Raw genomic sequence first — 26,884 nt, 5'->3', positions numbered from 1 at the left:
ATTAAAGCAGCCTTTGGTTATCTCAGAGGGGAGTGTGCTGTTCAAGTGGAGTAACACTTGCACTCTTTGCTATAGTGAGCAGGAGAATCTGAAGCAGCAGGTGCAGGAGTGCGACACAGAGGAGTGGCAGAGGGCGAGCGGCTTCACGGGGCTGCAGAGAGTCGGCGGTGTGGATCTCTCCTTCATCAAGGGAGACGACGTCAAGGCCTGCGCCCAACTGGTGGTGCTGAGCTACCCGCAGCTGGAGGTTGGTCGTACGGTCGCCATCATTCCTGAGAGCCTGATAGCGTAAATGAAAGTATGAAATGCAGGCCTTCTAGTGGGATTACCTTTTTCAAGGGAAGCGTGTTTCCCAATCCCATCCTTGGGGACCCACAGGCAGTCCATGTTTTGACAGAGAGGGAGCTAAAACGTGCACTGCCTGTGGTTCCCCGAGGACCGGATCGAGAAACACTGGATTATCGTGTTACTCATCTCTCCATTCTACAGTTTTCTACTCTTACTGTGTATCTTTGGGGCAAACCGGGTTGCCATAGATCAGAGTGCAGCAGCGAATCTCTGAGGGCAGAGTACAGCGATTTTTGAGATATTGACCATCAGACAGGACTTCACATTTTAATTTGAGTAAAAATTGGCTGTTACTATGTAGCATTATATAATGGATTAAGATTTAGTTGATGCTGTAAAGAGTTTTATATTGTTTTTCCACAGTTTTTTTTGGCAAGCAAGGTCATAAAATTAATATGTGAGAATAAGGGCGGCATGTTGCAAGTTTATCGCACTCCCAGTCGCTGTTACACTGAAGGAGACTGTGTGTAACTCCGCTTAACTGTCAGACTCTGTGTGATGTTTGTAGAAATATCTGCCTCTCTTTGCACTCACTCTTTCAAACAAACCGTACTCCTGGCACTTCATTGATGCTTCCCCCTAGACGGAATAAGGAAACTTTCTGGCACTATTGTTATGAAATCTCAGATTGAGAAAGAGCCTTACTTTTCCACCTGTGTTTCTTTCCCTGTGACATCTTGGTACGTACTTGACATAACGTTTGCCGTTGCACATCAGCTGCTTGCAGTGTTTTATTTTTGCCGCTTGTCTGCCAGCTGCTGTATGCTGACAGTCAGATGGTAACCCTCAGCGCGCCGTACATCGCCGGCTTCCTGGCCTTCCGCGAGACGCCACACCTGCTGGATGCCTTACGGCGCCTGGAGAGGGACAGGCCGAGTCTGATGCCCCAGGTGCCCCGGCCGTTCTCACTGGGTAGCCTGGGGGTGGACAGAGGCTGCGGTGCAAGTAACCGACTGCTGCTGGGGGCAGATATTTTTGGGGTGCTGTGCAGCTCGGATCCAGGGATACTGGATGCTGGCTGACCCTGTTCTCTGACCACAAGCTGTCCTTCCTTGTTTGTAACTTTGGAAAAATCCGTCTACTGAATATATAAATGTACAACCCTATTAGTTAAGCTTGCAGCACCGCCTTATAACAGCAAGAGGGCGTTGTTGCAGCATGCGTCTTCTATGCCTCATCTACCACCTATGAGAGTATTCATTATTAAATGATATGAAATGAGTTAATAAGCTGTGCTGATGCAGGGGGCTTCTCTGCTGAGTCGATCTGTTAAACACCATCAATGTTCTCTTTGTTTCCAAAGGTCGTCTTTGTGGACGGAAATGGATTGTTTCATTACAGAGGTGAGTCTATACAGCAGCCTGGAGGAACCGGGCGTCTCTAGTGTCTGCTGTGCAATGCCGGCTTTATCATTCTGTCTCACTTCATGTTCGCCTGGTCCTGACTGTTTATTTCACTCTCTTTTATTTGTTCTGCTGTCAGCGTCTCCCAGTGGGAGGAGGGTATTTTCTCAGGTCGTTGTCGTATAGGAGAACACGGCAGCGGTATTAATAAAGAGCGGGAAAGGCGGGCCGCCTGAGCAGTTTCTCATCGATCCCTGTTCTGGAAATGAGCCCTGAAGGACTCTAACTGTCACATGATCAGAAAGCGTCTGCGCACTTTGTACAGCTGCTGAAAAATGAAAATGCTACGTGAACTTAATTGTAGCGGTAGATTGTTAGTTGCATGTGGTGGGCGTTTCCTTTCACGGGTATGGTGGCCCTCCAAGTGATGATGCGGTCTCTCTTGCAGAATTCGGATTGGCCTGCCACCTCGGGGTGCTGGCCGACCTGCCCTGCGTGGGCGTGGCCAAGAACCTGCTGCATGTCCAGGGGGTGGTGAGGAGTGCAGAGCACCTGTCCCAGGTGAGAGCCGCCACGGCTGGCCAGTGTGCCGTTACAGGAATCGTTACAGGAAGGCGGGCTGAATTTCACAAAGAACATGAAATAAGCCTCCATTTACTCATTGATCCGGGTCGGACCAGGGAGGCCGTTCTGCTAATGAAACTATCGACTCAGATCAGGGGCGGAGAATCTCGAATCCCTCAAGAGCCTCAATCTATGGGTTTCAGAAAACATTTTAATTAGTGACCGATTTGCACCTGAATCACCAGCTGAGGTGAGTTATTATCCAAATTATTACTTCTACTGAGCAATAAAGAGTGGGGCAGAGAGAAGAGGAGCGCCCCCTGGAGCTTAGCTGTGTTCCAGCGGCCTGATTCAGCGCACGCTAATGATGGGTTTGAACGCAGGGCTGCGGATGCGCCACCTCTTAGCCGGGCTGTTGACCGACCGCAGTGTGTCATCCTCTGTCTCTCTTTATAGTATTAAATCTTACTTGTTTATTTGTAGCTGGGGCGAATGTTTGTTATGTACCCTGTGACACACACTGCTGGCAGCTTCCTGACAGCCCTGAACCCACGTAAATCACCCCTTTTCCACACAGTACGGCTTCTCTGCCTCTCCCCACTTAATTACCGGGAGGTGTGAACCCTTAACGAGGAGACGTGTGCGCTGTAAATCCGTCCTGGTACGGGCTTGCTGTGGATTATATACAGGCATTCAGGCCCATAAATCTTCTCCGCTTGCAGTAGCTGTTTTTATAACGTGGGAAATTAAGCAGCCTGTGCAGGTAGGGGTTGTGTGCACAGAGCAGTGAGATAGAACTGTATTTGCATGCAATGTAATTTAATCAATCACCTCATGCATTACGATTACATATTCAGGTGTTGTAATCGAAGCTATTCCGCTCAGTCACGATATTCTCACATTTTCCTGCCCTGTAGTAAACAGTGAGGTTTCTGGAAAAGCATCACGTCTCAGACGCCGTCATGTTGTTACTTTACCGCGGTGACATTTGATGAAATTCCCGCTTTTTCATTATGCAGCATCCATGCACATATTCGCTGGCTGATGCTTAGCTGAGCGATAAATGAGCATTGAACTTGCTTTTCCGCCGCCCGAATGGCTGTCACTTGTCCACTGAAGGGTGCCCACAGCCGTGTGTATGCTTTGTATCTGCGTGTTGATCTTGGCAAAGCAGGTGGTGACCGGTGTGGGAGAGACGCAGGGACACGCGCAGCGCGGGGGAGATGGCTTTGGCGGACTGGGGCCAATTTAGCAGTTTGCGTGCGGTGAGGATGTGAGCGTCCAGCCCGCTGTACCTGTCACCGCCTCTGCCTTACTGCTTCCGTCACCCCCCGGGACCCTAGTCCTAACTGAGTGGAGCTCGTCTTACTCCGAAATGGTTTGCACGGGCCGCTGGCAAACTATTAAAACACATAAATGTCACTAAACGTCACTAAACGGATTAACTGAGCTGAATGAGCCCCTGGTCGTCGTTTTATCTTTCGTCTTGTCGTTTCATCTGTGCAGAACAGAGGTAACGTGGTCTTGTATGATGAATTTAAATTTTACATTTCTATTGTAACGTTCACTGGCTCCTTCACATACACCAGCTTGGCCTTACTTCCTCGTTCCATATAGGGTGAAACATACTGTTTCCTTCACTCAGTCCCTGTCTGACTCAGCTCTGCCTGAGTGATGTCTCTGAAGCATACAGATTTACCTTCTTGCTGTGCCTAAATAAGAATACAGATTTATTATCTCTGGAAGCATCACTTTTACACACAAGTTGCAAAATGCCAAAATTCCAAAAGCTCTGTTAAATAAATGTGAACGATAAGTGAAATGCCTCCCTGCAGTTGAGCCCTGACCATGCAGAAAACTGCTTCACTGTCAAGTTATCGCACTGCGTCAAATGAACTCACTAATCATTTAGTTCCTGAATACGGTAATATAAATCTGACCTGGGCTGGATTAAAAAAAATCTGGAAGTGGCTTGTGATTAATGGAGCCTTTGAGGTGGATGTTGTGTAGGTGTTTTGTGATCCTTTAGCTGTGTACCTAAAATACTTTTGAAGGTCCATGGAGTCTAATCATTAAAAAAAAGCATGAGTATAGTCTATCTGAAGTGTCAGCTGGTCGCATTTCTGCCTGTTTTCTGTTTCAGCGTGTCATTTTGCAGAGGTCGTTCGTTGCCCAGGTATCACAGTAGGCACAGAGCCAGTGGAAACCTGGAAGATCCTTTGTCCTTAATGATTACTTAGAAAGAGCATAATTACGCAGCGATCAGCGCTCGCTGCGTCTGTGATGCATGTGTGCATGTGCCTGAGTCAGACTGAGCATCACTGCATCCCCCCCCCTCAGCTCTCACAGCTGGCAGCAGCCTCCTGACCATTTAAATGAAGGCTATGGCTAAACTCGTCTCAACGGAGGGGCGTCTTCCCGCATCGTCCATCACGAGAGGCATAAATAGATGGCGGGTTGGTTAATTGTAGCTAATCGTGGCTGCGAATAGTCCTGTGCGTTGGTGTCCATCGCAGGAACTGAGCTTTTCCCTCTTCGGGGCCGGAGACTCCGGCCTTTATTGAGTTACGAGGGTCTCGGGTTTCCCGACTGCAGAGGTGCCGCTATGGAGAAGGGCTCCAGGGTATCCCAGCGGCTCGTGAGGGGAGCCAAGTGTGGACATCGCTGCAAACGGGGTCACCTTGGCCCCCCACCCCCCAGGTATCTTCACCAGGGAGACCCGAAATTAAGTGTTTTAATGCCATAAAGCTGACAGAGACTCACCAGTGGTGTAGCCTGCTGTGCTCTGTGTGATTGCTGGGAAATTGGGCGGGATATCTCTTTAAGTGACTGTTGGCTAGATAAAAGCGAAAATCCAGTGCCAGTACCGACTGTGACCTCATAAACCTGCTCCGGTGCTATCAGCGGGCGAACAAGACTGCTGTGACCCGTGTGGCACTACTGGTACGCAGAACAGGTTAGGATCTCTTCCTCTTTCTGAGAACTTGTTAAAGGACAAAGAGTCACTGCGTAGGCTGGGAAGCGTATTGGTTTCAAGGTTCCGAAAGCTGTAAAAATTACTATATATAACGTGCTCTTGTATTTGCACTAATGTCTAGATAAACCTCTGCATTTGGATACACATCCTTGGGATATTGAAATTAATTTTGCGTTTTATTTTTTAGTATGCTAGTAGAGTAAATACTTTCGCGCCATTTCCCCCCAGGAGTATCCCAGTGTGGTATTTTCGGGGGGGGGGGGGGGGGGTCCCTCGCAGGCTTGAGGAAAGTCTGGGAGGAAGCCTAACCCTGAAGCAGAAGATGCTGTCGATTAGCAGGCTGTATGTGTGCTGTATGTAAACAGACCTGCTGTGAACGGCCTCATATGTTTCTGTGCGTGTGCACGGCGGTGGGTGGGAGGTGTCCGGCCAAAGCGCAGGTGCCTGATTCATGGTACGCGTGGCGTCAGGCCTCCTTGGCAGCAGGCTGCCGCTTGGTGATTTACGGCGGGGGGTGGGCGCCGGCGTCCGTCTGGGGCCGGAGGGCTTTTCGGCAGCTCGGCACACCTGCTTAGCAGCGTTTAACTGTGTAAATAAGTGGGCAGTCCCTGTCCATCCTCCCTTCAGTAATTACTGTCTGGAAACCAGACAGAAAGGCTTGTTATTGATGACTGCTTGCTTCACCCATGGCTCCGGGCTGCTCCACTCATCAGGTTTTCACCGGAAGCCCCCCTCCTCAACGCTGGGGGGCCGGGATCCTGCGGGGTCTCCGTCTGTCCCCATTCTGAAACCAGCACATCGTTGACCGAGTCGGATCTGTTAAAAGGATGTCGTCGCTCTTCCAATACCTTCCAAACATATCCATCACCTCTTGTTTTCCATAGTGATGCAATTTGCTAAGCGTACAACGCTAATGTTGGTTGTTTTTCAAAGCACCGTTAGCTTTGAGCGTGTCAGGAGTGCAGTGGATGAATTATTTTGCTGGTAGGCCGTACCAAACATGCGCAAAGAGCGATTTTTTTTTTTTGTATGAAAGTAATCTGCAGATTGTCGCGTCGTTGCTGTGGTGTTAATTACTGCGTTAAAGTCTCAAAGGCTGCACCTACTGATTGATGTTGAGTGGAGCCTATTACTTCAAATGACTTTCAGAAATTGCTTTGTGTGCTTTGCCAGCTCTCCAGGATTTCATTTTGTAAAGGCACAGTTTGTCTTAATACATTTGTTGTAATTGATTCGAGATGTACTCAGGGATTAACTATTGCCCACATAAAGACATGTTTCTGTCAGCCTGGGGGTGGGTTTTAGGGTTTGTAATGGGGTCACGTGACCAGAGGTAGGGGCCTTTAATGAATGGATGGGATCACCGGAATAGGAGTCACAGCGGATGAGGGAGTGACTCGCCTCTGCCTCTCCGTTTACAGATCAGTACTCTTCAGAAGGCCGGGGACACCTTCCCACTGATGGCCGCCTCCGGGAGAGTGCTGGGCAAGGTGAGGAGGCGTGGGGAGCCACATGCCATATGCCGCAGGGCACGGCAGCAGGCCTCCTACCCGGGGTCTGCGCATTTGTCCCAGTCATGTGCCTTGTGCAGGTCTGACTTTCTGACGCCGTCTTCCCACAGGCCCTGCGCAGCTCAGATAAGAGCACTAAACCCGTGTACGTCTCCGTGGGCCACCGAATCAGCCTCGACACGGCCGCGCGGCTCACCAGCGCCTGCAGCCGGTACCGAGTGCCGGAGCCCATCAGGCAGGTGAGGACGTCTGTGACTGCGAATCCTGGCCATTCTCGTAGTCTGAAGAATGAAACTTACTTTTTCTGAAGCTTCCAAATAGTAGCTTAATTTGTTCTGCTGTAGATTTCCAAAGAAGCAGGCTGAGAGAATGTAGGTCTGCCCCAGCTATGTCTGACTTGGGCAATTACTGTTTAACTTGGGGGGGGGGGCGGGGTCCCCTAGAGTACTCTGAAGATGTGGCGTGCGTCTTATCACATTCCTGCCACTAGGCTGTGCTGTTCCACTGCAGAAGAGAAGCACCATGAGACTCTTGTTCTCCTGCCTCATTCTGACTCTGCACCGAACTCATCCCAGGTCCAGAGGAACTGCAGCTGTGGCACAAGCTGTATTTCGTCTCAGCTGTCATTAACATTGTGCCTTTTCTCATGATTCCCCAGCGGTGTGTGTGTATATATAACTGACACAGAGGGCATATGTCTGCAGTGTCCAGAGGGCAAGCAATAAGATTTTATGTAGAGGCACCACGCTGTTGACTCTGAGGGTATCAGCGATGCTTTGCTTTCCAGACGCCCCTCAAGGTCGACCCCTTGACAGGAATTTCGGCTGCTTGAGAACACGGCCACAGATAGCAGCTTCCACAGCCGGCGCTGCTTTAGCTGTGGTCTGTCAAGGGGGCACAAGGAGGCATAACTTCCATGCTGTGCTGGACTTCTAGAAGCACTCTGCGTGCACCGATGGCCAGGAAGTGTCCACAGTGTTGCACTGGTGGGGGTGGGGTGTGGACGGGCGTGGGAGGATGCAAGGTCCAGGAACAGCAGGCCGTCCGCCAGTCGGCGTGTTTGGTTTCTTCTGGTCCTGAGTCGGTGCGGCCTCAGACAGGGCAGCTGGGGAGAGGTTCTCTCAGCGTACAGTTTGTTCTGCCTCATTTCACCACACACATTAAAAACAGAAAGGGGGAGAGTGTGTGTGTGTGAGAGAGAGAGAGAGAGAGAGAGAGAGAGGGAGGGAGGAACAGCACGTGTTTCTCACACGGGTAGAGAGATTACATCACCGAAAGAGTCCGCAGCCATCATTTGCTCGTGTAGTGAGAATGCAGCTTTCCTGTAAGACGTGCTGCTCGGACAGACGGTAATTCCTGCTCATTAAAAGCTGCTTCTGATCAAATCCCTGCAGCCTCGACTGAAGAGCTCCGTAGTGAGCAGACCTTGTCATTTTTGCAGTTGATCTCCTGTAAACTGATCAGACCTTGCAGTTTCCAGGCACTGGTCAGACTCTGGAGTTTCTGTTGCTGATCAAACGCATAATGTCCTGCAGCAGAGGTTTGGCTGGAGCTGTGGTTGCCACAGAAATAGCACAGATTTATAACGACGTGGTAGGTCAGGGTGAAGACGTGCCAGCAGCTGTCAAACTCCTGAGGTCTGTGCCTCCACCGAGCAGCACATGGACAATGGCGAGAGTCTGAGCGAGATCCTTAACCTGACGATGACATGACGCGAGGGGCGACATGACCTCTCATCACCCCTCTTAACACCAGACGTTTTGCACAGACCCGTCGGGCTGTCTGCCTCGAGGAGAGTGGATGTGCATTATAAGGCACTCGTTATCCATGCCTTTGTCTGAAAATCCTGGAAGGGCATCGTTTAATGCAAGAGGTAGCGAGTGGGAGATAGCTGGCCCTGAAAAATCAGGAAGCCTAACTGACAGCACCCCCTGTCTCTCTGCTTTGGCTTAGCCTCAGCTAAACTGTTGGATGGGAGCAGGATTGGATTCCCATGGAGAGGATAATGGTCCATGGCTGATCCCGTCTATCATCTCTTGTCTGACAACATGTTTCTCATATTCTCACACAGCTCTTGTGCTGCGTCGTGAGCACATATGTTGTGGTCACATGCGCTAGCTTTGCCATCTGGAGCATGCTTTAAACTTTGTTGACAAGATTTTTAAAAAACCTTCCCAGAAGTTACTTTGGTTGAATTATTACACTTTTGAGTCGAGAAGGTCAGGGGTGTTGATTGCTGGATGAAAACTCGCGCTTGAGTGCCAGCTTTGAGGGGCGCGGTCTGTAGCTGTCCGTCCAGTCAGGAAAAAGTAACCAGAGCATCACCGCTTGTCTCCTGACAAGCAGAATTTCCATCATTGGTCTATGACTGCATTGAACACATGGCCGTTAATTCAAATTTAATCGAATAAGTCATTTAAGAGTTTGGCTTACTACTACAGCAGGAATCCGTACCATACGCAAAAAAAAATGGACATCTGGAAATCATGGGTGTACATGGGAAATGCAAATGGCCTTCACTAGTGCTGCAGTGATGCCCCAGAGGAGCCTGAGGAGACTTGGAGTGGGAATTTAATCTTGGAAGGGTTCAGGAAATGGTACAGAAGAATCACGTTGGATAAACACTAGAAGGTCCCGGAAAGCCTGCTTGGAGATGGGGCTTGACAGCTACCCCTAGGTACAGGGCACCCTGCTCCCAGCCTAGTGCACCTGTCATCCCTTCACCTGCCCCAAGGTCCGCTGCCTTCCTTCAGGTTCTAGGGCTTCAGGAACAGTGCCTTTAATGTAGGGCGACCAGCCGTATACCAGCTGAGCTGAAACTGCAGTTAGCAGCTTCAGATTCTGGGAGCTGAAGATGCTTCGGTACCCTTGAGAGACAGTTAACCCAAATCCGCTATATCAGTACTACATCCAGCTGTATAAATAGGCCGAGTGAGAACTGTAAGCACGTTTTGGTATTCTGGATATACCGTAATTATTACAGGTTGAAGTCCGTAAGAGTGGTGGTGAAGTCTTTGGTCCTAACCCAGATCGGCTTACACTGAATTACCTCCTGGGCTTGGATATATCAGATCTGGCCCTGCCGCTATCATCGGCTAATATGCAGAACGGGCCTGGAAGCACTGGATGGAACAGAAGTCTGATATTTGGGAGACCCCCCCCCCATCACCAAGTGATGTGAGTGGTGGAAAATTCACAATTAAGCTGTAGTAGTTACTTGCACTGCATTCGAATTAGCGAAGCACATGATGGGTATCCGAGAAACTGCTACTAAGGCCAGCTAGTGTTACATTTTGTTGTTGTCCATGGTTAGTTTCTGATAGCAGACTATCGGTAAGGCAGCCGCCGATACACAATACAGGCTTTTATCCAGCAACAGGCATGAAAGCTTTTCAGTTTATTTTGTTAAGTCCCATCCGCTGAAATCCATTAACGTCGTTTGCATCCTTATCAATAAGTAACTAATTTCTTGAAGACTACACAGACATTTCTGGGAAGCTGTTCCTGGACGTGGACTTTTTTTTTCCCTGTGAATCGTACGTGCCGCCTGGCGCGTTTCGCCGCCCCCCCGTCTCGCCCCTGTTTCTGGCTCCCGCCCTTAGTGTCGTAATTGCAAACTCTGGAAGGAAGTTCGACGTGAGACGGTCCTCACGTGGACGGTAGGAAGTGACATGAGCGGATGCACGGACCCCGCGGACGCTTTGCTTGCCCTCGTGCTTTTCCCCATGAACACTCTTCTACGTCTCATGATCAGGGCTCGGACTGAGGCTCTGCTATGTCACGTAACTCCGTAAGGTAACATGACCTTCGTGTGCACTTTCTGTGTGCGTGTGGCCATGTGTCGGCCTCTCTCCATCCACCGGCTTATATAGATAACGACCCCGTACCGGTATGTTGTTCGCTCATAACGCATGAATCAACTGTGCGGGCTTTGCTGCAGTCGATTCTGGGCGATAGCGCGTGATAACGAGATGTGAGCCTGAGGTGCAACGATGTGCGTCCACGTCAATGAGCCCTTCTCTCAGATACTTGGGGTCTTTGCAAAGGTCTCTTCAGCCCCCGTGGTGGGGAGGGGGGAAAAGACAGGGGCTGAACAATTTGAAGGCTCTTGAATTCTCCCGACTCTGCCCGATGATGACCGCAGACAGTATAAATCATAACAATGATTAAAAAGTTAATTTTCAGTCGTCTGCTGAGAACAATGAGCGTTTCATAGGAAAGGCGGAAATCCTCATTACGCGGGCGGAATGTGAATTTCGCTTTGAGTTATTTCAAAGAGCCGTTGGAGAGACCTCGCCTCCCAATTAATCTGCATGGGAAATGGGATTCTCCTGCTCCTTTCCATTCAGAAGGTCTCTCACTTGAGCCCCCTCTCTATCCCCTTGCAGCATGACTTTGCAAAAAGCCAATCGCTGACAGATGCTCATTGTGGTCGTAATTGTTCTAGGTAAGACACAATACTCATCCAGTCATCAGCCTTGACATCTCAAAAGAGCTTAAGGGAATTCATGCCAGTGGCCTGTTGAGACCTAAAGACCACCTGGTCCACAGGATCCGCGTTCCTTCTTAGGGCTGGTAATCAGGTGTGACGGATTTCAGTTACTACCATAATGTAGGCAAGCATGAGGACAGCATTGCACATGGATTAGTCAAACATGCTGTAATTTGACCACCATTTGCTGGTTGCTTTCTGGTTAAAGGTTAGTCGCCACAACTATGTGTACAATGGTAATGTGCTGTGTTCTTTACAACCTTTGTTTTGCAGCAGAGGCCAAACGCTCTAAATTGAGTTGGCAGGTGGTGGGTCTTGTTTAATACCACAGTTCTGTCTGAGCTCGTCTTCTTCCAGGCACTTGTGACCAAAGTACATGTTTGGGCAAAGCCGCAGAATCAATCATCAGTTTAGCCGCAGTATCCGAGCGCTCGAATCGTTAAGACCCGCTGCTGCAGAAACAGTTTTATCACCTGTCTGCAGAGCAGCAGAAACAAGGCGAGAGGAAAAGGTAGAGAAAGGAGCCAATGGACGTGCGAAGGGTTTCTGTGGGAGAACAGAGCATCTTGTCGTAAGGCCGCGAAGGCACCAGTCCAGAACTCCCATAATCCTCCCTGGCAGCCTGATGGAAATTGCACTAGACTTTGAGACTGGGGACTGCACTGCTGGCTGTGTATGCTTGTGCCCCTTCCGAGGTAGGGTTAGGGTCACATGCATCTCTGTGGAGTGATATTGTGGGGCAGGAGTGCAACCTACACGGTCTCCCAGCACTCCTGTACTGCGTCTCTCTCTCCCTCTTTCTCTCCTTCCTCATTTTCTTCTGCTTTCCCCTCCTACTCAGATAGTGCGGCTCGCTTCGCTCCTGTAACGGGGGAGGAGGCTGAAGAGTAGGAGCGCAGTGGAAATAAGTGCTGAGTTTGATGGCAAACACAGAGCCAGTGGGTTTGAAAACGGCCCTCTGTCTTCCCGATGTTTTTTTTCTAACTTTCATGTTAACTTTTTCCATAAACAGCAGAAGACTTTCTGTTGTTGTTCTTAAACTTCTCAGCAGACTATAATTATGGTGCCGTGTGAAGGGAACTCATTTGTGTCTTGTGCTATAAAATAAATCATAGAAATTAATTTCCTATAAAATTAATCCCAGCATAAGCAAACCTGACCCACCCCAATGGAAAGTCTCAGAGCCGCCTCCTGGCATCAGAAGGGGCTTCCAGCCAGGCTGGGGCTACGCTCCCAGGCTCAGAGCAGCCGACCTTCTCTTGACTTTAAAAATGAGAACGTCTTGAAATAAGTCCGTGCATTTAAGCTATTGCTTTGTTCCCTGTGCTATCTAAGACAGGCTCCTGGCCCCCCATGACTTAGATATGTGCCTGGAAGATGAATGAGACCAGTTAATTTTTGGTCAGCTGGTTTCCATGTTTATGGATTGCCAGAATCGTGCGTTTCTTTTATGTGCTAACCTTTATATATCTGTTTTTTTTTCTTTTTCTGTCAATGTTGACATCTAATATTGCAACTGGAGCAAATCCTTGACAAGCCTGTTTGCTGAGCAGGCTGCGTGTGCGGTGGGACTAACGTGTTGGCATGTGCTCTCACTCGCAGGCCGACATGCTCTCCAGGGAGTACCTGCGCACACACTTCCCATCTCAGGGCACCTGAAGGCAGATGTAGCTGGTAAGTGGGAGTGTAGGAAGGAAGTGGGCGTGGTTTAAACCAGAAGTGGGCGGGGGTTGGTTTAGAGGTGGGTGGGGTTTCCAATTTGAAGTGGGCGGGATTTAGATTAGGAGTTTGTGGGATTAGGGTGGGGAGGTCAGCCCCAGAAAGTACACTAGTAGGGGATATGCATGTGGGTTGGCCTGAATATGAACAGCATAGCCGCAGGTGATGGAGAGGTATGGCGGGGGACAGACTGGTAATGTACGTAAGCTACTGTCACAACCAATCTGTGTCCTAGGTGACAATGACTGGCGTCACAGCTGCCTCCATCTGGCCACATTGTGCCTGTACTGTGGCTCTTGGGGGTGGTGCACATCTAACCTGAGATTGTGAGCTGAGAGGCGGGGCCTGCTGATGCAGCCTTGGGAGAGGTCATGCCTTGCCTTTGATCTGTCTCTCATCCTGAAAAGGATGTGTCTATAAGAAGGGCCACCCGTCCCACCTCCCATCCCGCCATCAAAGGCTGTTCGTCGTCATGAACAGAATCCCTTCCCCGATGGGCACTGGCTTGCAAAGAGATCCTTTGAAATGAATATTTTCCGCACCTTTGCCGGCCTCGTTCTCCTCCACAGAAACATCATTTCTCTTCATCCCTCTCATTCCTTCAAATTTTCTGTCATTCCTGCAACAAAAGAAAAAAACACAAACTTTTTGAAGAGGTGGCTGCGTTGTCCTCATCTGAGGATTTTCTTTGACAGAAATTAATTTAGCAAGCTGTTCGCTCTCAGCACACCTCGGCCGCCTCCCGCCGGGCGCGCCGCTTCCTCAGCCCTCCCACACGGCTGGCGTCACGTCGCGGACAGAAAGCCGCGATCTGCTCCCCGCATCGCCGGCTTTCCTACGCGACGAAGCTCACGGAGCGCGGGGGGCCAACCCGGGGGCGGGGATGGGGGCGGGGGCGCTGCTCTGTGTGGTATCAGAAGACAGGCCAGTGCGCAGCTGCCCTTCTGGGCCTTCATGATGCCATGGGTCACCGGGCTGGTACACGTTACCTTCTCTGATGGCTTTGACAGAGCAATCAACCAGAAGACGGCCACGTCTGTGCTCTACCTATTAGCGATATGAAAAAGGTTAAACTGGTAGACCTTCTTTACGCTGTCGTTCTTATGCTGAGATACAGCATCAGATCAGTCCCGGAAAACTGGCAGAGAAATAATTAATTTCTGGGGGGGGGGGGGAACAAAGGATCGGAGCCAGATTCAGCAAGTTGAAGGCATGTGGGAGCCTCTTTGGGTTTGGATAAGGAGGTGCAGGATAAGGAGGTGCAGGATAAGGAGGTGCAGGATAAGGAGGTGCAGAGCAGGATGGAGAGGGATGATGAAAGATAAGGCATGTGGGGGGGGGGGGGGGGGAATGGGGAGAGAGGCGGAGGATGCCGGAATGATGAAAGAACGTGACTGCCCCCCCCCGACAGTGTTAAGAATTCCGGAATCACCGTCGTCTTCCCTTAGCACCCCTGGGACACCAGCATACCATTAATAAACTCGCTGGCCACGCTCGCCTGACCCCGTGATGGACTCCTCCCGGAACTGGCAACGCAGCAGCAGGTAAAAGGCCTGCGTCTGGTTTCAGCCAGGCCTTCCTTCCCCTCACGGCCCCGGGGAGGCCTGGGGAGAGCGGGGGGTTACCGGGACCATTAGCTTCGTAATGAGAGTGAGGCGGGGTTGGCGGAGGTGTTTCTAATTAAGGCCATACCCACGTACATATTTTAGCGCCTGTTCCCAAACAAGCAAATGTCATGAAAATGTCAGGAGACGTGTTTAGCAGGGCCTCCCAGTGGCGACCGCTGATTGGTTCAGCAGGGAGTTTGCGGGTCATTATCTGCATGTCCTGGGTGCGGGAATCCTCAGCATTAATGCTGATGTTTGGCTCTCTCTCCCCCTGTCCCCTATGCGTCCTGGCGTCTCCCTGCTTTCCTAAGCTTTGGATCTGTGCGTCTCTCAGCACGCCGTCTCCATGTCTATGGGTGTTGGTCTGGCCTGGTCTTCAGTTTCCCTTCCTGCCTATTCTGCTTGCTGCTGCCTATGCGCACAGTGTGTGCTTTTCCTGCTGAAAAAAAGATTGTTTTTTAACCTTTAATGCAACTAAAACGGATCATTTTTACCGTATGTTTGGTTTACGGTTACTGGCTTTTACATCTTTTTCGTTTTGGTAAGTTTTGACAAAGTGCAAACATAGCTGGGAGCACAGTCCGTCTGGGAGGTCATCGTCAGCCGTTTGTGTTAAAAGTAGGAGTAAAAAAAAAAAATCTCATTTGAGGAGGGAAAGGCCTTTCTGCCTAGGCACCCTGTCTGCACATAGCCACCGGCAGAGCGAGCAGCTGTGTTAAGCTGCCCTCGTTAAGGAGACTTGCCTCGCAGAGTGCTCCAAAACTTCGTCCCCACGGTTACCACCATTTCAGAAGGCCAGGTTGTCCCCGTTGAGGATTTGTAGGGGGTAATGTGAGTCGGGGGGGGGCCTGCTCTCTGCCATGCTGAATAATTCAGTAGCAGCCCTTTGCTGTTCACTTTCCCCAGATTTCGGGCCCACAGGCTTATCTGGCTTTCCTCTCCACCTCCTCCCTTGTTCTCCTCGTCAAATTTTACCGTTTTCACGCAGTTTAGTTTCTCTTTTATCCGGTCACCACGCATCACGGTACACTAAATATTCTGCAGGACACTTTCCTTTGCTCCAACGAGGACGACTTTGCTGAGCTTAAAACGTGTCTCTTACCCTAAATTCAGAGGTTGATAACTCAGGTCCAGATTTCGTTCCAGCCAAGCAGTTGAGTCTCTGTGACCGTGACTCTTTATACTCAAGTTGTTTGTTGAAACAAAACCTTGGTCTGGACTTTTACTTTCTGCACTTAAACTATCCACCTCTGCCTAAATTCCTGTTCGTCTATCTCCACATAAAACCTTGATGTTTGAGAACAGTCTAGTGAAAAGGTGAAAAGCTCTCCGCCTGCTCCCATCCCCCCAGCCTGAAGCCTGTGTGGTGATATCTGGAAGCAGCTTGTCCCATTGCATGCATTGAAGCTGAAGTCGGGGAGCTCCCCCAACTGGACGGCAATGCAAGGTGTCGGCCCATTGGACCAGAGAGGCACTGCAGGCGTTAGTGAGCACACGCCCTCCTTATGCATTTTCTGGTGTACTAGGTGTTCTTTGGGTATATTTTTTGCATTTTCACACTTTCCTATGGCCTCCTTGTAGTTCTGTAAAGAAAGGCCTGTCTGTGGAGGCTTGAAAAATGAAGAGCTCTGGCTTCATTTTTCACTTGGCTCGAAGTCTGCAAGACAGCGGTGTGCTGAACAGCTCAGTGATAGCAGGAGCAATTGCCAAGACAGGAGGAAGGTGAATGGGGAACATCGGAGGGAGAGTGATGATTCAGAGTAAAAAAGTACGAGGGCGGGCATAGAGTGATCTGAAAGATCACAAGGTCAGGAAGAAGAGAGAGGACAAGGGCCGCCAATGAGAAGCAAGCAACGGATTTAATGATGGGAGGAATGGGGTGTCTTTTTTTTTTGGGGGGGGGGGGTGGGGTTGGTTACCAAGGATGCACTTACATTGGTCTTTACTGTTGTCATCTCAGAATGCAGTACTTAATGATAAGAGATTAAGCCGTAATGTCCAAGGAGCTAAATTTGTAACCGAAAGAAGATGTACAGCATTAGAGCAGAAGACATGTTGCAGGCCTGAGGGAGTCTGTGACCAAAATGTTCTCCGCTGTGGATGCTTGATATCCACCTTTATAAATGGGTCACATATTACATGTTTTATAAAATGATAGCCCACAATTGCTTTGTGTTGAAGTGTAATGATACCTAATGTATTGCCGTAGAGGTCTTTGAAGCTCGACGCATGCACGGATGACGCACACATCTTCGGGGCGTGAAGGTGAAGGCGGAATAAAAAGTCACGCGGGGGAGGGAGGCCTCCGGGAACATGGTGCGGTGTGCCGCGTTTTATTTATCCCTACCTGGTGGAGGAATGGACCCGGAGATCCCTGAAGAGGACACTGTACGTACGCTGTGCATTCAGCGAGTGAGGCTCGGTGTCGTCAGAGCCAGGCCACTGTTAGCGGTTGCTCCTTATCCCGGCAATGACCCCATTCGACATGCTAGCAGGGTCTCCCTCTGCCTGACAGCAGGAAACATCATATCGCCCCTCTGGTGCATCTCAGAGGCCTGACTGATGCGTTTTCATCCCGGGGGACAGACAGCACATTCCGGTACTCCGTTTAATATCACTTACTGTAGTGAGGCCGCTTTGGTGACATTTGGACATGTTTTACTGCCTTGGATTAGTTACTGCACTATATCATTGCTGCCGGCAAGACTGTTTTGCGCTGGTCTTGTTGCCTCTACTACAAACACTGGCATAGGAGTGGAACTGAAAAATCGACGGTGCCCTTTTTAATCACTTTCGTAGAAATCTATAGTCTCGTTCACTTCAATTAAAACGTTACAACTTTGGAAGGACAGTTGAGTGAAACTTCGTCTTGGGAGTTTGTGTTTGTTTTTCGCAAACGCCTCTCTGAATTGCTTGCTGGTTGATTAGCCCGCTTTGGGATCAGTGCTGTTTGAGGAGCAGTTTCTCCTCCCTGTTCCTGCTCCTGTCAGCCCCCAGTATCATCCGCTGGTAATCGGTGAACTTGTTGAGGCTTCTGTTGGAGCTGCCCCAGCAGCGGTTCTCTCTGCTTCCTTGATCTCTGTTTGCCGTTCGCACTTTGCAAATCCCCCTCCTGTCAGTCAGGGTCATCAGCCCCTCCAGCCTCCCCAAGTGTCATTGCATCAGTGCTCTGCGTTCAGGAAATGTCCAAGGCTGTCTCAAGATTTAAATTAACAGGGCTGAGGACTTGCTAGTCTTGGTTTTCTGACCTGCTTCTGCTTGCTGTTAGGTAACTTCCTCTTATTAGTGCTGTTTCGAACATTCAATAACAGAGATCTGCTCTTGGTCACTGGTATGTGTCTACACAAATACAGTGCTGTGAAAAGTATTTTTCCAAATAAAGACATAATTAGGGACAGTACTTTAAATAGTTTGAAAAACAGGCAGGCATGATTCGAGCCAGCCCTGCCCAAAATAAATCTAAGACCAAGTTTGGCTCTTAGCACCAGAGTGAAGTTGTCAGTTTGCAGGTCTTAGAATTGCATCATGCCACAATCAAAAGATATTCCTGAAGGAAACTGTTGATCGCTGTGTCTAGAAAGTCTCTGTGGACTCCAGGGCACCAGCAAACCGCAATGTTCAAATGAAAAAAATGAGTTTTTGTAGAAGTGGCCATCCTGCCAACATCCATACAAGTATGAAGTGTACCCTCTTTGGAAACTACAAAGGACCGAAGAACAATATGTATGGATCTACAGCACACCCCTCCCAGCCCTCATGAGCCGAGTGGATATATGGTAAGGTAGCCGACGTGTTCGGGAACCACATTCTGTGGACAGATGAATCGGAAGTGGATCTTTTGGGCTGCCGTAGGCCGCCTTACTTCTGCAAACCTAAAAATACATCCCAAGGTATCAAACAGTAGTCACCGTGCCTGCGCTGTTACAGTTCTGGCATTGGCATTGCTTTTTGACATGAGGTATTGGGTATGGCAAAATCTCTAAGCATCAAAGCGGTGCGTTAATTGGTGACTTGGGTTCCCTTATGTAACGTTCAGTCTTGCTTGGGTACAGTCTGCGCTAGTGGGCTTACTCTGTTAGTTTGGTTGCTCCTCGTGTTTATCCATGTGAAGCATGAACGTCTTCCAAGCAGGTGGACGCGATGAGCCTACGCCTTCTGCGCTGGCTCTGTGAGAGGAGGATGGCCAGCGGTACGGGACAGTAACGGCTGCTTGTTTCCCGTCAGCAGATTTCCGGGAGTCATCCGCCCCCAGGCTACACTGACACATCGGCGGAATGTACTCACTCCACCAGAGCTCTTTACCGTAGGCCTGTCTCTCCTTCGACTACCGTCCTCTTATGTCTGGCTTTAGGAGCAGGGGGAAGAAACGCATGCAGCGGAGTCACTGTGATGCATGGGGCCTCCTGTGAGGCTGTTGCTGCGTGTGCATGTGGGGGCGGTCATGTGACCGATCCCGCCACTCACGGGGTGCCATCTCCAGGCCTAGATACCACTGCGCACTGACTGCTGGTTTGTCGGCAAACCTTCGCCGTTTGCTGGGAGTTAAAATAGCAGCAGGCTTGCAGCATTCGAGTTGGATCGGTAGAAAGTGGAGCAGTAGAGTTTATACTCTCTGGGGAACCTGTGGTCAGGCCTGCCTGGGATTACGCCCATTAATATGATGGTACAGTTAGCATCCTCTGTCCTTTAATTAATATGCCTATGCAGTTATGTGTCTGAAAGGTTTGTCCTGCACTATAAATAAGAGCGGGATTTTTTTCCAGTCAGCACAACAAATGAGCTGTAAGGTCAGGGGCATATTTGCAGTATTAAAGCCCCACACCTCCCTGGCACTGCGGTTGACCCTGACGGAGAGTCTCCATTCCATCCATGTTCTTATGTTCTGCTCGCAGTTTCTGAGGCTGTCTGTCCTTCCCCCTGCTTCTCCTCTTCTCCAACCTCATGAGAGTCATCTGACCTGCTGCACTGGGCCCCATGCTGTGGCATGACTGCCTTCATGGAGATGTGTCCTCCTGGGCTAGTTGATTTGATTGGCTAATTAGCCAGGGTTTTGGAGGCTCCATTGCAGAGGAGAGGCACTTGTCTCTGATAGTCAGCGGCGTAGCATGCGGCATTCGCCGGTCTGTTTGCTCACTGTATCTGTCCCCTTCCAGGCCGTTTGATTTAATGCATGAGAACGGTTCTGACAGCCTTGCTGTCTCTGAGGGGATCTCCATGCAATGGCCTTGGTCCTGAAAATGCCTCTGATGAATATTCTGTTCATTAAGTTGCTGTTATTCATGATTTGGGCCTCGTGTGGCTCTCTCTCTCTCTCTCTCTCTCACACACACACACACACACACACTTTTGTCCAACCTTACATCACAGCCCTCGTTATTTTGGATCTTTGCAAAGGAAGGCAGTCTTTCTCTGGCTTCTGTCAGGAATCTCATCAATGTGTTAGACAGGGAGTCGAAGGAAATTCCGGTCATGTGACACGGCCAGCTGGCTTTGGTTTGTGTATCTGGCCGTGCGGAGGAAACGTACCTCACAGTTGTGTGGCTGTTAGCTGCAACTCCAGTGATTCACCTAAAGGTCTATTAGGACTTGGCGAGTTAGGCAGCACTCTGGGACGGGATTAATTTATGCATGAAGAGCAACTCATCTGTCATCATAAAAGGAGGGGCTCTCCTCATTAATGGAAGCAAATGTTGAGGAATGATATCAAAGAAAATATATTTAAAAAAAAAAACTGTTACATAATACATCCAAGGACATATGCTGTTATAAAACAAACAAAACCAGCTGAAAAAAACACGGAAATTGAAGTGAGCAGATTAAGCCTCCAGCGGTTTATTTATTTTCTTTTTGACGCCGGTAGGCTAGCAACTGGATTGGAGCATCATCATGCATATTTACACGCAGGATGTGACATAACATGGTTGGGATCTGTAATCTGACGGAGAGGCTCTGAGCCGGTCGCTTTTCCACTCCGCAATCCAAACGCTTTCATTCTCTCAGTTGATTACTCTACAGACAATCGGGATCTACATGCTGGGTATTCAGAAGAAAGAAAAAAAATAAAACTCACTTTTGGTGAAACTGTGGGGCGTGAAAACTGGACATTGGCGAAGCAGGACAAGAAGAACATTGATGTCTGTGAACTTTGGTGCTGGAGACTGGTGGGTTGCAAGGAACAATAATAAAGCCATAATTTTGACACAAAACAGAAATGACTAGATTTATATATTTTAGTTCAATACGGATTAGCATGGTGGCCGACACTCTTGCCTCATACTTCAAGAGCTGGGAGGTCACATCCCACCTCTCTTCTGGGTGTGCAGAGTTGCGTGTTCTCCTGTCACAGGTGTGACACGTGTTTCCCCATGCAGTAAGAAAACATGCTTCTTGCCATCTAAATCTTCCCTAACGTGCATGAATTAAGCCCTGGGATAGGCTTCAGGTTCCCATGTGACCTTTGCCAAGAGGGTTTAGAAGATGGGTGGATGGATGAAGAGATGGATGGATGGATGCGGAGGCCTAGTGCCTTGGGAAAAAAAGCCCCAGTGTTTAGAAAAGTTGAAGGTAGAAGAGGTAGAGGATGACTATTATTACGGAGGATTGGGAATCATGAAGACCCAGACAGAAGAATTTCTGGAGGAGTTCTGTCTCCATGCGGTCTCCAAGGATCAACATGACGCCACCTAATAATAATCCTTTAGAGTCATGTACCACGATTCCCTGAGTGGGAGAAGAGGCTCAGTACATGTCCATCCACCTGCCTGGATGTGGGCCTCGGAGGTGCCAGTCATTGTCACCAAAGCTCAACAGGGGGCGTTGTGCCTCTTCAAGCAGTCCCCCAGACTGTGATTGGTGCCCCCAATGAGAGATTATTAATGCTAAAGTGCAGCAGCTCTTTACCAGCACATACAAAGATATGTTTACTATGGTCTGCCTGCAGAGAAAATGTAAAAATATTGCAAATGTTTATGGGAATTTTTTTTTTTCCCCAGAGTGAAATATTTTACACAGCCTCTGTGATGGTAATACCCTGACCTGCATCGCAAAGCAGTTGCAGGCTCATTTGCAGGGTGGAATCTGCTGACTCCAGCACATAACGTTATTTGTGTGTGTGGTGGGGGGGTGGGGGTTGCATAAACTCAACACGATGCCACTCGTTGCCACTTATCGACGGCACAGAACAGAGACCTCAGTGGGCTGGATGACCTGCCTGCACCTCCCCTGAAGATCAATAGCTTAATCGGAACACCACAGCCGTTGTCATTGGAGGACATGTGTACGTGCATTTCCATGACATCAGGATGTTGCTATTTTTGATTGTGTGATGCGTATGGTGGCATACGTCCCCTCCCCTGGCTTTGTGGTGTGTGGGGATTGTTGGAAGAGGAGAGGCCATTCACCCAGATCGTCAGAAGTTTTAGGCGCACATATATTTATATCAACACACAGAGGTTTCTCAGGTTCCCATCCATTCTCAGAACCCCGTGCTGGGATTCTTAATTAAGTGCACTCCTCATTTACCATATAAATGGCTGGTGCCCCCCCCGAGACAAGCAATAATCAAAATCGGCCCACAGTTCCCACAGCACTCCTGCGACTCCACTGGGATATGCCCACCATAGTGCAATCATGCACTCCCTTAAGTGCTCAGTGGGGGTGTTGCATTTGAGGGGGAGGGTTTGGGGGAACAGAAATCCCACGTAGGAATGAAACATTACAGAGATTAAAAACCACATGCTTGAGAAGATTTGAGTGAGTGTTTAGCCCACTGTGGGCCAGTGGTAACATGTGAGCGACGGGCTCATCTATGTCGGGGGCCGTGTTCAGTGGTGGCCTAACCACGATTCCCAGAAATGCCTCCTGTGTTGAGTATGCGGGGACTCCGGTGGCACTAATGCTTTCAGCCAGAGACTGAGAGCAATAGGATGCCAGCACTGTGTATTCCAGATTCACCCTTTCAGAAAGTATTAAGCAGGGTCTTCATTCAGAATCCAATTACTCTTTATATTTAATATACTCTAAGCCAGACAGAGTGGAATGCTGAAGTAAAAGGATAACGGGCTGGTAAGCACGTCTATGAGGGAATTTATTTTTAGTGCGACAGGAGAATTCTTGTCCCACAGAGGTTGAGGTTGATAGGTGGATGATCAAATCACGCATCCTGACAAGGACAGCTGGACTTACGGCTCTCAGATCAGTTAACTTCATCCTTAAAATGAGCCGAAAATAATGAATTCTATGTAATGAATATAACTAAAACACATGCAAGTCATCTATTTATACCTGTTCCCATGTGTCCTGGACTTTCTCTGTCATTTCTAATTTGCAGCTTGTAAGTTGTACCCAGTACTTGTTGCCTGACGGTCACTGGGTTTTCTCTGTGATTACCTCAATTCCCCCATTATACAGAGAGAGAAAGGTCGGGCTCAGAAAGTCGAAATCCAGACCAATATTTTGTTTCAACCAAGCAGTTGAGTATAAAGAGTCACAGTCATGGAGAACCCAACTGGTTGGTTGAAATTAAATCCTGGTCTGGATTTGCACTTTCTGAACCGCTGCCATAATAAATCTTGCTTTGAAAATGTCCCAGATTGTAAGTTACTTTTCAGTAACACCGAGCAGTGACTCCTTGTCTGATCTGCTCCCATTCTTAGACTGGCGCTTTGGCGAGAACATCACACAACATGGCAGTTTCACTCTGGCAATGGTTCAAATTGCAGAGATGCCCGGAAATGGGCAGATGTAGCCGTGTGCTTCTATTAAGCGTAAGTGTAATGTACTTACGGAGTACCCATGTGGTTCTCTAAATGCACAGAGTGACTGCTGCAGTTCCCGGCGTTTGTTTGCAGCTTAATAATAATTCGATGACATTGTTAGCCCAACTAAATAAAGTCAGTCCCTTGATGTCCTGGCTTCTGAAATTGGTTTTTGCTGTGAAACCACATCACGTTCTTGGCCGATGTCTGCTGCTGTTTTTCACTGAGAATAAGACGCTAACAGAGAAGGTGCTAAACGCCACGTGCTTTACATGTGTCGAGGTAGCATGGCAAGGCAAGATTTCACTCTATATCGCAGACAGTCAGCACTGAGCGTAAAGCAGCAGGACACTACAGCATAAAAAAGCGCAACTGGTCCAAGGACGCAGCAGAAGGCCAGACGGCTTGGGAAATATACAGAGGAACCTTCTGACTTAAAATCCATAGTTTACAGCTATAGCTGAGTAACCGCTCCGCCTCCTGAAGTGGGTGAGGGAGTCAGCAAGTTTTCTCACGGTGACATCATGCTTCACCGGTGTCTGTTTTTGTACTCCTAGATATTAACTTGACTCTCGTCTATATATCCATGGAGATAAACACGATTGGTAAAGTGTGATACAATGTGTGATACCCCAGATTACAGGATGCAATGACATGACCGGACATGTCAGCGCAGCATCGTATGGAGAGAAGTCAAACTAAGGTGCCGTTTGCAGGGAGACGACTGCAGACAGAATGGGATGACGGGGGGAGGTGGGGGATGCGGTTCCAGGTTATTACAGGACAAAGGGAAGCACAACCAAAGATGGGGAGACCGGAACACAGTCATTACAGATAGAAGAGTATTGTTTCGGCGAGGAAGAAGGAAATCAAACAAAAATGGTTCTCAGCTGTTAGGACTGTCAGTCTTCAGAAGGGTCTGGACTTACCGGTGGTGTAAAAAGCACAGACTCTTATATAACCAGGGAAAACAGAGATTGGTTGGAGGAAAATTTAATGCAAAGGCATAAGAGAAGGTCTGGCCAGTGGCCCCTTGAGATGAGCTGTGGATTGTGTGCAGAGATCCAAGGGAGAGAGGGATGGCATGGTGTGTGTAACAGGGCTGCTCGCTCAGTCGGGTCGCCGCTACCTTTTAATAGCCCCTTGTAGCAGGGGTGTAAAAGAAGACATCTGCTGTGCTGGTCGAGGGCGTCAGCAAGATGGAGGAAAGGCACAGCCGCAGGGTATCACACGGACACGGGCGCCGTGGACTGCAGATGAGGGGGGTGGGTCATGACAAACGGGAACAGAAGGATCAGGATAAGTCTTGTCTCTTGCTAATGAGGGATTAGCACTGCCGGTCAAGGGTTATGCTTCCTACAAGTGTACTATTAAGTTTGACCTCCTTCTTTGTTTATCGGTTTCTGTAATACTTCCTCCGGCACTTATCAGCATACACCCACCTTCCTTCCCGCTTATGAAAGTTGGTGTTGAGGGCAGCCTCAGACCCCTGTGTGTGAAGCAGTAGGCGCTCGATGGACATTGGTCATTAGGAAAGGTCATGAAAGGTATGGCAGCTCGGAGTAGCACCTTGGAGGTCATCAGATAATATTCTCATGATTAAGAAACTCTCACCACTTTGTCATCAGAATCTGGGGCCTGTAGTCACTTCTGAGTCAAGCCAGCTAACACCTGATTTCCTGCTACTCCAGTAGTGCATCTGCACAAAGTTGTGGGAGCTCTGCCGGTCCATCATCCACAGTCACGCCACCAGCCGGTAGACTCGCCTCCGGAGCCGTCTTGCTGTCTTCATACGTCACGGTGGGACATGACCAGGTCGATGCTCTGCATGAAATTTCTCAATTTTGGAGAGCAAAATCAATGCCCCTGCTGTCCAGTTCTCGCACCTTGCGTAATGGGAAGTTGACACACGCGACGCATTAGTGCCAGGCAGTGTGGCATTGTGTTTTGAGAGGAAATACAAAGTGTGTTCCATCTCATGGTCAAGGGCACGATTAGTCTAACAGCTGCAGTTACACAATGTGCCACAGTTGTCTGTAAACCTTTGTTGTCTGTCCCCACAGTTATAGAGAACATCCGCCTGGCCTGAGAATTAAGCATAGCAAGTCAATCCGTGATTCTCTGTATGTTTCCATTTCAGAAACAGAAGATTATTATAATTGTACATAAAGAGCTTTAGAACGAAAGGAGAAGATTGAGAGCGACGGGGATCAGCTGGGATACTGTTATGAAGTCACTGGAATGACAGGCCAGTAGGAGCGTGGGGTGGGGGGGACACGGAGTTACCGCTTGTCCCACGGCTCTGTGAAGTGAGGCTCGTCCAATCAGCATCCGGCTGGAATGTGCTACGTCAATACAGCACTGCCTTATGTAAAACCGTGTACTAGTGCTAAATCGCCCTTAAACCCTAACCTGAAAAATAGCTTGGGAGTTCTGTTTGGTGCCTATAAATGATGGATGAGTCAAGGTCAATACATAAAAAAAAATGTTTCAATTTCAGCGTTTAGAGCTGTCCCCAGTAGAATTTCTCCCCTAATTATGTATTTTACCACTAGCATTGCAAACAGGGTGTCCTCCTGCCTTGTGTCCTATACTGCCTGGGATGAGCTCCAGGCTCTTCGTGATCCTGGGCTGGATAATCACTAGATAAGAGATGGGAAGGTGGATGAGTGGTCGTATTCTGCCAGCCCTGCATTTATATGCTGTTTCCTGGTTCAGTGCCGGAGGTAGACGTGCGCTCCCAGCTCCTTTCCCCAGCTTCTTTGAGTCACCAGTACGTTCCAGGAAGGTTTCTTTCCACTTCAGTTCGCAATGACTAACCACTGATTATTTCTCAGCCAGGAATTAATTATGCCGTGTGTGTACATCCCTCCCATGAAGATCGAACATGTCTTTGGCCACATTTGATCTTCACAAAATGTTAACTAGTCTACTGACTTAATCAATCACTCATCTTGGAGAATTGTTATGTGGTCGACGGTCATAAACCAGTGGTTGGTTTGCCGTCTACGAGCTACAACCTCATTAAAAGGTTTGTTTTGTTTTGTTCGGTGCGATTCAGCTTCCTCTTGTTTCAGCTTTGTTTTGTTTTGTTTCGTTTCCTCTGCCTGTATATATTAGGCTATAAATCTGTTATCAAATGATCTGTGGCAGCAGGTCCTTCGCTTGGACACAAACACTGCGCCTCTGTGGGTTGCAAGTTCCTGGTAATATTTTGTTTGCCTCGAGGAGTGAAGGATATGGACAGGATATGCTGCATAACAATGAAATGTAGTAGGCAGAGCAGCAGAAATGTGGTTTTATCTGGTTTTTTGTACTGGGCAGGAGATCATTAGACAAGAAGGGAGTGAGAGTAGATGAGGCAGGAACAGCTGCACTCCTGATGGGGCACAAAGGGAAAGAGGGGCAGCAAAAGCACATGGAGACCCGAGACCCCGACCTGTCTAGAACGCCCACGCGGTGCTGCTAGCGTTCTACGCATGTGAATGCTAACATGGAGAGTGGCTATAGCTAGCCTTCCAGCCACCCCCGCTCCAACAGCAAGGATGCTGCCCCCCCACCACCACC

The 26,884-nt window shown here is 49.0% G+C and overlaps 1 protein-coding gene across 10 annotated transcripts in view; it reads left to right on the top strand.

Annotated features, from left to right (window-relative positions):
* LOC125742944 (endonuclease V-like) overlaps positions 1-26,884 on the top strand; it is a 48,833-nt gene that overhangs the window by 4,026 nt on the left and 17,923 nt on the right. For 4 of the 10 annotated variants that reach the window (XR_007398235.1, XR_007398234.1, XM_049015433.1 and 1 more), the window contains exons 2-8: positions 76-247; positions 1,104-1,238; positions 1,652-1,691; positions 2,140-2,252; positions 6,654-6,722; positions 6,854-6,978; positions 12,838-12,909. Coding sequence is in view for 8 of the 10 variants with exons in the window: in XM_049015433.1 (XP_048871390.1) it covers positions 76-247; positions 1,104-1,238; positions 1,652-1,691; positions 2,140-2,252; positions 6,654-6,722; positions 6,854-6,978; positions 12,838-12,909 (726 nt within the window). In the remaining 2 variants the exon portion in view is untranslated. Of the gene's footprint in view, positions 1-75; positions 248-1,103; positions 1,239-1,651; positions 1,692-2,139; positions 2,253-6,653; positions 6,723-6,853; positions 6,983-12,837; positions 12,910-14,365; positions 16,463-26,884 lie in introns of those variants that run through there. The other 6 variants (XM_049015437.1, XM_049015440.1, XM_049015438.1 and 3 more) reach the window with 4 other exon arrangements.

This window comes from Brienomyrus brachyistius, chromosome 5, assembly GCF_023856365.1.
Source record: "Brienomyrus brachyistius isolate T26 chromosome 5, BBRACH_0.4, whole genome shotgun sequence".
Taxonomy (NCBI): domain Eukaryota; kingdom Metazoa; phylum Chordata; class Actinopteri; order Osteoglossiformes; family Mormyridae; genus Brienomyrus; species Brienomyrus brachyistius.
The sequence above is the reverse complement of the archived record's forward strand: the minus strand, read 5'-3'. Positions and strand labels throughout refer to the sequence as shown.